General features: G+C 41.4%; 1 protein-coding gene across 1 annotated transcript in view; it reads right to left on the bottom strand.

The window, feature by feature from the left end:
• WDR26 (WD repeat domain 26) overlaps window positions 1-14,333 on the bottom strand; it is a 29,205-nt gene extending 14,872 nt beyond the window's left edge. Inside the window, exons 1-6 of the mRNA XM_065833532.2 lie at window positions 13,485-14,333; window positions 11,831-11,930; window positions 11,646-11,702; window positions 4,905-5,041; window positions 4,220-4,317; window positions 3,258-3,414 (exon numbers count right to left, since the gene is read on the bottom strand). Of these exons, the coding sequence (XP_065689604.1) occupies window positions 3,258-3,414; window positions 4,220-4,317; window positions 4,905-5,041; window positions 11,646-11,702; window positions 11,831-11,930; window positions 13,485-13,840 (905 nt within the window). The 5' untranslated portion in view covers window positions 13,841-14,333. The remainder of the gene's footprint in view (window positions 1-3,257; window positions 3,415-4,219; window positions 4,318-4,904; window positions 5,042-11,645; window positions 11,703-11,830; window positions 11,931-13,484) is intronic.
• Window positions 14,334-14,764: the final 431 nt, after the last annotated feature.

Here is a 14,764-nt window from a genome sequence, read left to right as displayed (position 1 = left end):
AGGAGGACACACAAAATGTACATATACGTATCTGTATTGGCTTCCTTGTGTATGTCTACTTACTCTTTTACTGAAAAACACAAGTCTGTTCTGCTCCTGCTTTGAGCTGACCAGGAGCTGTCTAGTTTGCGTAGTTGCCACTGGAACAACACTGAGCCCAAGGTAAAAAGCCCCACCCATAAAAGACTACTTTTTTCCTTAAAGTCTAGAAGAAGGCAGACAAGCCCTTACACAGATATGTGCACCTACAGAAAGAGCATTTCCTTATTATTTAGCCATATTGTAATGAGTTAATGTTTTTCCTCAGAGCAGCAGTTTGCTCTAGAAGGTGAGAGAGTCTTTATCTGTAACTCGCACAAAGTACAAGGGGCACACGGTGTCCCAGGAAAGCCTTTTCAGCATATTTCATTTTTAAAAAATACTCTATAGAACAATAGTGCTTGTATTTTAAAGCTTGAGAAAAGCAGCCAAAGTTTTGTAGACACAAAAAGCAAGCAGTATAATGCTGGAGTACACTATTTTCATAGTAAGGTGGTCTTTAGGTGCATAACAGGCACAGTTAATGTAGCTGCTGCAGACACATCCCAATAGCAAGTTATGCTATTCAACAGTCCAGATCAGTGTGCTCTCACAAAAAGTTCTCTTCACTTCATTAATGAAACATACAGCCCAGCAAGCTGGACTTCACAGATAGCAAAGCACACATTAAACAACTCTTCTGCAGAAGGAAATAGCAGCAGTCTCCAAACAAGAAACTAAAGCTGGTTGTGTAACAGTTTCTGGGTTTGGTAACTAGATATTACTGTAGCTCAAAGGTTTTTCTTTTTCCTTACAAATTGTTCTGTTCAGTACAACACACTTTAATCATGTTGTTCACATACTGAAATAAAGTAGCTAAAATAAAGTTCTGGTTTTGTATTTACAGAAGTTCAAAATTCTAAATAAAACAAACAGCGATTTTTTTTTAATTTCCTGTACATACAACAGAAGATCTATTTCTCAACTTCCACAATGGTTCTTTTTCAAAAATCCTACATTAAACTAGTACCTAGAAAGCAGGAGCATTCACCTCTCATTTGGGCTCCACGGTTTGTAAACTTTAGACTAAAGTTTATTTACATGAAAGCAAGACAAAAGAATTCAGGAAAAAAAAAAAAAAAACCAACAAAAACCAACAAACACACACACAAAAACCCAACAAACCACAAGCACGACCAAAACACCCAACAGGCTGAAGGCTCTCAAAACCAAAAGTGACCACTCCCAAGTGCATCAATTCTCTGTTACCAGAATCTCAGACACATTAAGATGAAATAACCATAGCTTTACTCCCAGCAGATTCTTCGTCTTTCTCCCACTCTCATGAAGTGAATAAGTTTTAGTTAAACATTGTACCTATTAGTACAATTCAAGCATGCTTTATCAAGATATTGCCTGAAGTCCACAACAGATTAGTTCCAACTAAAAAATGGAAAGTTGTCAGTACTCTATAATTTAAGTAGTACAGAACTTAAATTGTCTAAGCTATTAGACTACTGTTACTTCTGTCAGTTTAATCAAAATTTGGCTTCCACTGTCTTTAACTCACCTCATTATGCCCAAGCATGGCAGCATGTACATCGCACCACAAACTGATCTCAGACCCCTGCAACAGGTAGGTACAATAGGTTGAGTTGAGGACAGAATGGAAGCCTTTATTTTGAATTGGGTTTTTTTGGAATTAGAGTAGTCACGAGTATGTATGTTTGCATGTATGCATACATACCAAATACACAAGCTTAAGAAGTACATTAGGTGAAAATAACCCCCAAAACCTACGGCCAAACTTATGCCAACAAATAGATTCAGATGGGTGAAATTCAAATTCAGATTTATTGCATATAGTATTTTATATCTGGCTCTAGCTAGTCCAACTTCAGTTAACCATGCTCTTTACAGTTGGCTTGAACACTCCTGGGGGTTTGATTAATCACAAACCCCTACAAAACACCCAGTGTTATTTATGACATGTAGAAAGACAAATTAAATCTGTTAGTCTGATTTTAAGATTCACTTCTTAAGTAGGAAAGCCACAATTCCAGCATCTGACCACTGCCAATAGCTCTTAAAATGGGCAAATGTCCATGCATATATATACACTAAACTGTGGCAACAATGTCATGTAGCAAAATTGCAAGCTAGACAATAGCCTAAAAATATTACAAGAAGTTCCAAGGATATTAAATTAAAACCTTAAGATGGGTAGAGTGAAGTACTGCATCTTTCAAAACAGACTCCAAGTAACCCAAGAATGTAAGTCAAACCAGCCAAGTTCAGAAAGTTTCTATAAGTAAGTTATCAATATTTAACTTCCTCAGATGAGCTAACCTTAACAGGAAAAAAAATACCATGTAAGCCCAAGTGTTGTTGGCCTGTTACATAAGCAAACATAAGAATATCATACACAGTCTTTGTTTTCTAGGTGTCCTAGCCCTCATTAAACCATGCAAAGCAGTTTTCCCAAAAAGTTACACTGAGTTTTGGGTCCTTGGCAGAGTTCTGCTGGATGAGGAAAAAACCACTCAAGTGAGCCATTTGTTACTAACAAACACCTTCCTGCTTCTTGCCTGGTACAGTATGGCAAATAGTTTTAAGAGTTAATACATAGGTATAAGAGACATTCAATTCTTACTGCATTACAAATCTGAGAAAATAGTTCTTTATACCATTCATATTATATATTATGTAAACCAGAAATGTCTACTGCACATTTCTGCTCTACTTTAATATTTGTGTCTAAAAGCACCTCACTGTCCACTACTAAAAGCTGAAAGCTGACTTCATGAAGTATGCGTCAGTAGACTTTCTGCATTCCAGTAACCCTGAAGACAGGAGTCTAGATAAGAAACATACTAGCAATTCTCCAGAGAAAAAAGCACAGCAATCATGTGTTCATGAATAAACAAAGTGGCTGTCCAAAATTACAAGAAACAAGTGGGAAGGATTAGTGTAGTAATATATTTTATTCATACCTATCTGATTAAAATTATAAAGCTTCAATCTGACCCCATTACCTGACTATCCAGCTACCAAAGTCTCTTATACACACCTTCTACTCCCTGCCACTACTCATTTAACGAGAACTCTTTTCGCAGTCAACTCCTATTAAACCAACTCAAAATAGTCTTCATATTCCTTTTCACAGTAAGTATAATTAGATTATTTTAAAAAGACAAATTATATTGCTTCCCATATTAAAAGTAGCAAATGTTTCTTACCTACTACAAACATGATCTATTAGCAGCGACACAGAATCTAGATTACTATCTAGTTTGGTATTATGATATAGGCACCGGTCCCGTTGAAGTTCCACAGCCTGACGTAGCAGGTTCTGTAAACGCCTTGGAGGAAGCATCACTGATGGGGGTAGGTATGCTTTAAAAGAGTTAAGAAAAAAAGCACAACAACAAGATATATCAAAACCTAGTCACAAGTAAGAGTGTATTTTGAGTATTCTTAGAAGAGATATTAATAAATAAAGCTCAAAAGCTACAGGAAAATAGTGCACACGGTTTGCCAAATCTACAGCTATACATCTGGAATTTGAAGCATGAACTTCTGGAAAGCAGAGCTGTATGCAAGATATTTGTAGTTATAGTATACATATTATATATGTAGTAGTAATATATATTGTAGTTATAATATACGTTGTCCCATCCAACACGCACCATCTATACAAACTAACTCAAAAAACAACAGCATTAGTTGTGTTCACTTAAAGAATTCTCTATTAACATTATTGAAATAAAGATATACCATGGGTTTTCCAACTCTGATACATAGTATCACACCAGCCACAAGAAAGAGAAGAAATCATAATTCACATCAGAGTCTGAGACCACTACCAACCCCTCCTGGTATCACTGGTGGTTATAGGCCACAGTTCAGGTGTAGCTCAGTGTAGCTGCCATTTACAGAACACTCCCCCCTCCCCCCCAAACCACACATTTAATCACTAAGTTATGCTATCACTGCATGCAGCAGAGCTAAGTAGTAAGAGCTTCCATTACAAAAGGTTAGATACAGGAGACCAAAGGGTAAAGGTATTCCCATTAACCAAGAAATACAAAAACATCAACCAGCAAATGCAGTTAAAGCCACTTCCCTGGGACATGTCATTATATAAGATACACTGGATTTACAGAGGTGGGAATAAATTCTAAACACTAGAACATCTTACTCTGGAGTTTGTCCAAAAGTTTAGATCTGGAAGCTGTTCCTTTCCCTTCCCACTCTGCTTTTGCACGCAAATCTTCTGCATGGCTACACATCAGATACCTGTTTAAAAAAGTGCACACACACCAGACTAAATCTTTCTGGAATCATTCTTTCCACTTTTAAACATGATACATATATAACAACATTCTCAATGAACTGGAAATAGGTGACTTAAGCCTGAGACTTATAGGAAAAATGGCAGTGAGCTATTCCACGCAAACACACATTTCCTTCAGAAAAAATGTCTATGAATTTGCAATAGAAAAAAGTAAACAAAACACTGATTTTGGGAAAGTAGAAATGTCTTATTTTCATCCAAGCACAAACAAGACTATATTAATCTACTTATTCAGCTATGAGATAACAGGCTAATAATTCAATATCAGATGACCATAGAAGTGTATGTATTAATTTGGATTCTAGTACTATAAAAGTAAATCACAATGAGGTTATCTTCAAGCATCTGAAACCAGGCATTTTCTATTGAATAGTCTTCTTTAGTCACCATTTTAGCATATCTCACTACAGTTTATTAATCAACAGGATAATGGCTTTAATACAGTTTGAGTTTTCAGTGTCAGCAACCAAAAGCTATGGAATTCCTTCAAAAATTCCACCAAAAGAGCTTTCAAAGTCCAAACACTTACCCACTGAGGATATGAATGCGTTCTGTATTATATTTCAGAGGTGTCAGTTCACAGCGTAGAACTTGAAGTGCCTCCAGGACCTTGCCATCCTCCAGGTACTCCAGGTACTTCTGCTGCAGCAGCAAAAACTTCATCCTCTGACATGACAGAAAGCAGCAGTCAGGGGAAAAAGGTTGACTGAAGTTTCAGAAAACGTTTGAGCCTAAACAGAACAGTAGAAACCATTCTACTATGCCCTTCAGAAATACAGCTATATGTAATGTTCATTACTCAATTTCTTTTTGCTGGGTTTTCAATAACTTAATTTCTGCAATGTTATCCATGAATTTCCTTCCCACCTTATGGGGCTCCAGGTACCCTCCTATCTCATTTCTCAGATCCTCACTTCAACTTGTCTCATCTCTCTTCCCAATCTTACATTAAATCAAGAGAAGTGACCAAAAGCAGCTAATCACAGATTCTGGACTGCAAGACAGCACAGAACACAACAGGCCAACTCAGCAAGTTCTCATACTGCTTACATAGGAGCCAACATGGATTGTTTGCATAGCTGCGTAACATATAGTAATAACAAATTGAAACTGTCTGAGGTTTTGTTTTGTAGTTTCACATTAAGTTGTTTTCCTTGGATGTTGCATCATTTTTCAGGATTACAAGAAAAATAGTTTCCTATATTTAGGAATCACTTCTCCGAAGTAATCACTGCTATTTCATAGTGTTCCTTTCATCTTGTACAGGTTCTGGTTGTCTTCTTTAAAAATAAAAAAAGAAAATCAAGCCTGCTAGTCTAACAACAAATGTCTGTGGATTAAAAAAACAAAACAAAAAGAGAAAATACTTACTATACTTCAAAACTCAAAGCCCTAGAAATTTCTAATACCATTTTATCAGAAACACAGTTTTGTTGTTTCTGGATAAAATCAACTATTGTGTGTTTGCACATCTTTACTGCTAGCAGTTATCAGGTGGAAAAGACATTTCTGGTCCACAAGACTCACCAGGTTAAAGAGGAAAATGTACATTCTTAGACATATCAGTGAGAAACAGAACGAAGATTAAGTGCAGCAAATTACATTTGCTTTTCTAACAAACACACCACCAGTTCAATCACTGGCTTCCTTTGCTTTGTCAGACCTCAGGCACCTCACTATTTTCATGCTCATATTTGGTCAATGTTTACTTAGTTTCAAACACACTGCTAGCCTCTGTAAGTAGAGGGATAATTGGGAAGTTTAAGATGCTCCTGTCCTATTAAAGCTTACATGAAAGTTTAAGGCTTACTGTATGTAAAATCAAAAGTTAAACCATAAAGTAAATTTATATTCCAAAGATGTTCAGTTCTTCAAAAGAATCAAATTTCCACATACAGTGCTATTAACTTACCGCACAGCTTTACAAAGCGCAAAACATTACATAGTAAAAGTGATTTATGTTCAAACATGCCTGTAGTGCTCTATTGCCCTGCAGGTGACAGGCAAACATATAGCACATTCCCTATCCAGTTGTTTAGTTTATTTGGAATTGTTAGAGCATCACTGTACAGTTCTTCCAGGTGAGACAACATTTGTTGGTGTTCTGACATGCAGACAACCAAAAGAAAGACATGCCAAGGATTTACAGCCTCCATGGTTTTTTCCACGCAGCAGGCCTGCAGACCTCATGCTGTTCGCTTATTCACCAGCAGCAGGAGGGATAAGAGCTCCCTCTCCCAGCCTGTGTTCACAAGGATGCATGGAGGTGCTCAGGTAGCAGTCACATACCATATTTCACTCCTCTTGGTAACCTTGCACTGATGATCACCATCAATTAAAAAATAGTCTGATATTTCCAGTCTGTAATAAAAACTCCAATCCCTCCAATTCTTCCTTCTCCAATTATTGCCTATAATATCTATTCTATTTATATCATATTTCCCTTAAATGTGATAACTATCTCTCTATCTAGTCATTCTTTCTCCCTGCTTTTAGGACTTGGCACGTTCATTCCATTTCTTTAGGGGAATAAGTAAAGAGAGCAGAAAACCCTAAAAAGTAGTTTTTCTAATGCCAGTTCTAACAATTACACGGAAGCATTAAAGGAACACTACCAAGTGGATAACTTGCCAATTTATCCAAAGACTTATAATTTCAGTTTTGGGTTAGAAAGTAGAATTTCCTAAAAAAGGCATCAGTGCCATGTGCAACTTTGGCATATCAGGAAGATAAAAGCCTCCAGAACAACAGAGCACTGTACACTTCATGTAGGAGTCTACTGTTAACATAATGGAGAATTAGACTAAAAAAAAAAAAAAAAACAGTTTTAAATTGTAACTTATCTACAGCAAAAAGACAGGAACTAGAGCAAAATGTTGATAGGGAAATTAAATTGATTTTCTTAGCTATTCTGATAATTGCTCAAAAACTTGCCCTACAGCATACTCAAACAATAGCATGAGTGCAGCCTCCTTGAGGCAAAAGTCACACTCCAGTGACAGATTTCAAGACATTTTTTATAAAAGGACACTCACAGCCTCTTGCCACTTATTTTTGTGCAGCTATTGACTTTGCTGACAAACGGATTTCACTGAACAACTGAGTTTTGTCTTCATTTTCTCTCAAATACTTATATGCCCTACTAATAGTACTGCTAACTACTTTCAATACCACCTTCTTATGGTAGACAAGACCATTTTGAGTACATCATCTCCTCTACAGCCTAAGCAATCTCTTCCAGAAGGAAAGAGAACTGTTTATAATACTGGCAACCGTAAAGTAAAAGCATACACCCCACCATTTAAATAGAATGAGTACAGAACTAATCTGATGCAATGCACAAGAACTGCTTACTCATTCTCCATATTCTTTAGCTGCCTTCCAAAGAAGGGAAATAAAGATTATCATAACCCAAATTATAACATGTACAACATAAAACAAGTGCCCAGGATTTGTTGTTATCATCTCAGTGTTTGCAATGGAAATTCAACATCATTACACTCTTTACCGTTGAACAATTTAAATCCAGACACCACCATCGTTCAGCTTACAGCAAAGATTCTTTACCCTGAAGGATGCATGGAAGAGCCCCACACAACAGCTTCAGCACTGCCGCCTGGCTGGTTTTGTTCAGTTATTACTATCTCTGCCTGTCTTTCAACTCTGTAGAGAGGATGAGGATAAAGTGCATTACTTTGTTGTTTCTAGAAGCTATTATTGAAGTGTAAGTTGAACCTCTGATCACCCTGGGGCAAAACTAAGAGTTACTACATTTACAAGGCTTTTTCGTTTTCATGTAATATTAGCATTTTGCTTTCTTCAAACTACAGCCTTTGATTACAAACATTAACGTTTAATACTTCAGTCCTTCATTGTCCTAATTGTTAGTAGGAAAGCCCCTTGTAGAATCCTAAATTGTAGGAATCTCTGCACGCACCATGCTCCACCAGTACTAAGTAACGCAAGGTGAAAGCCTCAGCAACACAACTGTGAAAATAATAGGACAAGTATCCTACCAGAGTCAAGAAATTGGGCCATTTTGATCACTAACTGGTTACAGTAGCAAATCTTCAGAAGTTTAAAGACTAAAATGCATAACAACCTAATTTTAGGATTAGATTTTGGCGTTACTTTTGACCTGCATATCTTAACAAGCTCCACAACAGTTTTATTACTTATTTATTTTGAACTCTTAGCACAGTAAACACTACTGAAACAACTCTTCTTTGGAATGAAGCAGGTAACTAAAAGACATGCTGAAATTATCAGCTGATGTTTCAGAACAAACTCAACACAGTAGCTACCTGCTTAGAGCCTGCAGAACCAAGGCTCCAATTTTCATTACTCTGTAGCCTTTATTTTGATAGTCTTGTAAATCACTAACAAAAGCACTTAAAAACCATCCAAAACTTAAATGCAAGATTTGGTACATAAGAGGCAGAAAATATTCTGGCCTATAGAATTTAATAAGGCTTCAACCACACCAAATCCTGTCACTTAAAATAGTAATTTATTCCAATAGGGAACTGCTCTTAATGCTGGTAGCAAGAGGGACACCACACAGGCAGGTGGAGCACTTTGCTCAAAGTACAAGACAAATCTCCTCTTTGTTGTGTCGCCTGCTGCAGGCTGCCTACCTCAAGAACTGGTGGAAAGCCCTATTTAAGTAAATGGAAATAAAAAGTAAAGACAACAATTTGAAAGTATATTCTAGAGGACTATAGAGAAATAATCTTGAGATTTCTTCCTAGGTTACCCAAGACAGATGCCATAATATGCTTGAGTAGCCCTAAAGTAAGCAAAACCTTGGGCTGGCTTGAAGCTGATATTTTTCCAAGTGTTACTCAAAGAAAAATAACATGCTTGAATCAACCATAAAGTTTCCTACATTTTGTCTCAAGACAGCTGTATCTTATATGCTAGAAAAGTAAACACGACTAATCACACACTATACAGCACTCAGTTGTGTTGACACAAATAGAAATAGCAGACTGTCGTGTCCCCCCACCAACATAAAGGATATACAAAATGAGATCAGCCATTTCATGTTTAGTATTTTAACCTGTAGAACTTATAGCACTTTGCAGAAATAAGGGAAATAAAAAAGGAGCACAATTTTCAAAATACCTATCCTGCTCACTGACCACACATTTCAAAAGCAGCTATATATCCTGGTTATTTTGTCCAGGTCATATTAACCATAAGGAAAAAAAAAGGCAAACAAACACACACACACACCCCACACATGAAAACAACATAACACACAAACCAAAACCAAACCACCAAACACACACACCCTATTTTGTTAAACACTCTGTGTCATCCAAACTTTTAGGTACCCATTCTTCTTGTACGTACACATTTTGAAACATCTAGTCATACAGTATGAGTCACAAGTCAGGAAACCCAAAATCTAATGTTCTGTTTTTAAAGAGTTACCTGCAGCAGCATCTTGTTTGGACTTTCCCTAATCAAGACATCTATAATCTTCATTAGGTCTGGCTTTGTTGCAGTCGGGATTACCTACAGAGCACAAAGCATCCCTCCTTACCTGTAATAATCTATCACTAGTTTTCCGGGTGCCGACTACACTAATAACCACCCATAATCTCAACTGTGTACAAAAAAGCCCGGTGGGGAGGGAGGTGAAGACAGTGTACACACGATGGAGCACGCACAAGCTCAACTTATCCTTGCAAATCAGTATTTTCTTACTAACACACACACGCAAGACATTTAATACTGTTTTCTGTCTTCCATTATATGAAGTTTACATAAAGGATAACAACTTTAAAAAGAAAATTGTTAATATTTGGTTCAGGTAAAGTTTAGTCTAAACCAAGTATTTTTATCGCACCAGGTTTTATTAAAGCAGTTAGAGATCAACACTAAAGAAAAGCATGCTTTCAGAGCCCTCCAAAACAACAGAAGGAAAATGTCCTCTTTTTCCTCAAATTAAGTTCTCCACAAAGTACACTGCTGATACTCAGTTAAACCTCTTGACTCTCAGACATGTAAAATATTAATACTACAGAGAAACTTGACAACTCCAGAAGTTCAAAACATGAGAAAATCTGATTCAAACGACCATTCGTATTCACATGCAGTGGTTTCATACTTTCAGTCTCCATAAACTATTGGAAGCTGCATGCAATATTCTAAACTATTTGAACAGTAAATCTTACGTACATCAAGTCTTTCAGAGAAAGTTAACTACTAGTCTACTTAAGAGGTACTAAGCTTTGACCAAATTTATAGAACAGAATGTAAACTTCTCTCAAGTACCCTCTGATGTTTTGTTAAACATCTGTTTTTCCTACTTCACTTCCTGTTCTCTTTCCCTCCCTCCCCCACCAGACAGGAAATTGTCTTGACAACAAATGAATCAGCTAGAAGTGGAGCTAAGCAGCCATCAGCTGATTCTTCACTGTTTACAGTCAGACTTCAAAAAGCCTTGCTAGTGTTTTCTTCTTAAGTGACCATAGTTGTACTAACTTCATTTCATTAAAACCAACATTTAAACAAAACAGAAGAAGCCATTTGAAGAGCTAACTATTGTTTTTCTATCTCCACACAGAAATATCAAACCAAGAAACACCTTCCTCAAAGTTACTGAAATTGTAACATATATTGTAATTGCCAAGTCACAGGACCTACAAACCTCTATTTCTAGGTTCATCTTTAAAAAAAAAGCCAGCCAAAGAGAAAAAGCTCCAAATAAAATCCCAAACAGCAATACAAATACATTTGCTCTTTAGAAGCCATCTGGAAAAGCAACAGTATTGTTCATGGTCTATAGCAGTCTCCATATTCTTGTAATGTGCTATTACAATGCCAACTCCACATCGGTATTACTGTATTTTGTTTCTAAACTTCTTTTCCCTCAAGATGACTTAACTCCCATAAACACAGAGATTGTGAGAAGTATTTCAAGTTTGAAATTAGTATTAAACATACACAGTTTCTACAGAAACTGACCTATTTTAGGACCGTTACAGGATTTATATTTTATCATTTAAGTATGTTTAACAAACTTTAAACATTCAGTATACCAAACATTAACCTCCATACTTTGGAGCCTCCTATCTCACATTCTAAAAAAGAATAAAAAAAGTTCAGATTAGTATGACGTTTGAGATAACATGCAAGCAGCTTAAAGTAAACCAAAAAGAAAACAAGAACTATGGACAACCAACTCCATAGAGAAAGATTACACCACTACAATTAGTCCAACTATACAGCTCTGAAAGAGTTCAAGTGTGCCTCTTACCACAATTGCATGCGGAGAATGCACTAAGGCCTTAAGTTCATTCAGGTCGTTCTCAGCCTGCAGAAATCAGCATAAGAAAAAAACAAACAAACAAAAAAGTATATAAGGAGAGTGGATTTTGAATTCTCTCACAGATACTATAAATTTAAACAGTGGTTAATACAGTCCTATAAGCCCTACGTTACCTTATCCCATTCTCCTTCCATGACATGATTGCGGAATTTGGTAGCAGAAGGATGTTCTAAACGACATCCTGACTCTTGCATGAGAAGATCAACAGTCTGGCTGCAGGAGAGATACAGTGTAAAAAAACCCGACCAGTTTTACCCTCATAAATATACCGCCTGCTATGATAACAGTTAACCATATTTAAAAGTAACCTTGATAAAGTAAAAACACTAGGACGATATTTAGATGCCTGTCCAAAAATACTGTCTCAGTTGCCTGGGTACGTGAACAGCTACCTGCAGCTAAAGCAAGCTGTGAATGAGCCTGAAAGCTTCGCTGAAGTACCATAAAGTATGGGACTTACCAGCCACCACAAACAGCCATCCCTGCACAGAAGACAGACTTCATGAAGGAAGATACAGACTAGAAAGCTGTTAGGTACTGGCTATGATCCTCTATCCCCTCCCTTCCCCCCAAAACAACATGGAGAGCTACTACATCTTGAACAGGCCTAACTTTTTCTTCTTCATCACATATTAAAAGACTGGCTCCTTAAAATAAAATAAACAAACTCATGAACCTGTGGCCCTCCCCCCTTTACACTAAAAATAGCTTATTTACTGTGGTGTCGTCTATGAACAGTCACGAGTTGTCTGCTGCTGTAAACTTGCCTCTTGTGTCACAGGCATTTTATGTACCAAGTTATTGCTAATTGACCCATTCCACGGTGTTTTGAAGACTTCTTTTGTGGTAGCTATATGAAGACTTTGCAGGATTTCTCTAACCTCCTTCCAAAATCATGACATGTTGGCTTTAGCTTTACTCACAAACTCAGTGTTGCGATTAAATTTTTAGACTTCTACTCCACTGGGAAATTATTTTTCCTATTCCAGTTCTAAGAAAGAGCCAACATATTTGATTCTAGTCGACAGATAAGGTTATTATCAAAAACGTGTCCAGCAGAAATCTGAAGAGACTTTCATCATTTACAGAGATGAAGGTTTTTCCGAGTGAAACCAAACAGCCTAATTTAAGTGGCAGTTCAGTTCGTGCTTGCTTCCTCCAAGCTGACAACCCAAATCTTGGAGCTCATCTGCAAAGAGCCGCCCCCCCCACGCCCAGCTGCGGGCTCCATTATGTTTACCAGATAACTTCTCCCCCACTAACACATTTGTATTGATCTGCCCTTATCGGTGTGCAACTCGACTTCCATATTGCCATCCCTGGCAGAGCAAGCTCCCGGCCTCTCCGTCCGCAGACACCGAGCGCAGGCTTAGAAAACACATCCCCGGCTCCATTTTTTTGGGAGCGGGCCTGCCTCACGGCTGTTTGCACCCATGCACTGGCCTCTCCTCGCTGGGGACTACCAGGCCGCGACAGGGCATGTTTTGCCACCAACCCCCGACCCACCCCGCTCCGCAGGTCCCTTCCTCTCCCCCCCGCCCCAGTTCCTCATCCTCCCCGTCGATCACCGGCCTCCTGCGACCCCGCGCTAGACCCTGCCACCCCCTCCCCGCCAACGGAGAGAAGGACAGCGGGACGTGTGTGCGGGGCCCCCACCGAGGGCCTTGGGTCAGGGTGCCCCGACCGGCACCGGGAGGGAGCCCCCCCCGGCCGCTCTCCCCCTCGCCCACCGCGGCCTCCCCCGCCTCCACGGCCGCGGCCACTTACTTGAGGCCCAGGCCGTGGAGGTGCTGCCCGATCAGCCGGATCACGTCCTCGTCGGACTGCGAGAGCCGCTTCTTCTTCTTCAGGGCGCTGCCACCGCCGCCGCCCCCCAGCTCCGCCGCGGCCGGGCCGGGACCCCCGGCGGCGGGCACCCCGTTGTTGACGCTGAGGCCGCCGGGGCTGCCGCCGCCGCTGTTGGCCGAGGGCAGCAGCCCATTGGCGTGGGCCAGCTGGTCGCCGGCGGCCGTGCTCGCCGAGGCCTCGCCGTTCTGGGCGCTCAGGCAGCCCAGCTCCGGGCCCGCCGACCCCTGCGACGGCTGCTGCTGCTGCTGGCCCCCTCCTGCCCCGTTGGCCTGCATGGCGCTGCCGACGCCGCTGCTGCTGCCTCTGAGCGGGGCGGCGGCGGGGGCGAGCCCGGCGGGGAGCGAGGGGGAGTGGGACGAGGTGAGGCCTGCTCTGCCCGCGGAAGCCCCGGGCTCTCCTGCTCCCTCCACCGCCGCCGCCGGGGAGGCCCGGGCTTTCTTCCGCGGGGGCGGGGAGGCTCCGCCGGTGTCCGAGTCGGAGGAGGAGGAAGCGGAGGCCAGAGTTTCCTCGCCGAGAGCGGCCGTGGTGGGAAGCCGGAGGGGCGAGGAAGGGGGAGGCGGGGGGCGGCGGGGGTGAAGGGAGGCGGAGCGGGGCCCTGTGCCCCCCGGGGGTCCCGGAGGCAGCGCCGCCGCCCGCTCGGAGCTCCCTCTGGCGATGGCGGCCGCCGCTGCCCTGAGCCCCCGCCCGGCAGCCCCAGGCGCCCGGCCCGCTCCGCTCGCTGCCCGCTGGGTTTGTCTCCTCTCAGCCCAGCTGCAGCCTAATGGAGTCCGGGCCGGGACGTCACAGGAAATTCCTATACTGCCCCCTACACACACTTCCGCCGCCCGGGGCTGGGGGTGGGGTATGGGCCCTATAGGTGCCGGCGGGGGGCGCGACGGGGCCGGCGCTGGGGTCGACGCTGACACCCCGGCGGGGCTTGCCGGGCTGCCGGCGGTCGTCCCGCACCGGGCCCTCCCGTCTTCGGGGCAGGGGTCGGCCGACGCCTATGGGGGCCATAGGCAGCCCGCCCGGGGGTCCCGAGGCTCCCGAGGCTGCGGGTTGTGTACTGCACCTGTCAGTCCTGAGGCCAGAGCTTGGTGTCGGACACGTGCAATGGCGCGTGTGACATGTGGCAAGCACCCACCGCCCAGACATGTCTCCTTGGGACTGGCCATCCCCATATGATGGCAGAGGTTACTGGGCACTGGGGGGTTATGGTA

This window comes from Patagioenas fasciata, chromosome 3 (genome assembly GCF_037038585.1).
Source record: "Patagioenas fasciata isolate bPatFas1 chromosome 3, bPatFas1.hap1, whole genome shotgun sequence".
Classification (NCBI taxonomy): domain Eukaryota; kingdom Metazoa; phylum Chordata; class Aves; order Columbiformes; family Columbidae; genus Patagioenas; species Patagioenas fasciata.
This window is presented reverse-complemented; position numbering and strand designations above follow the sequence as displayed.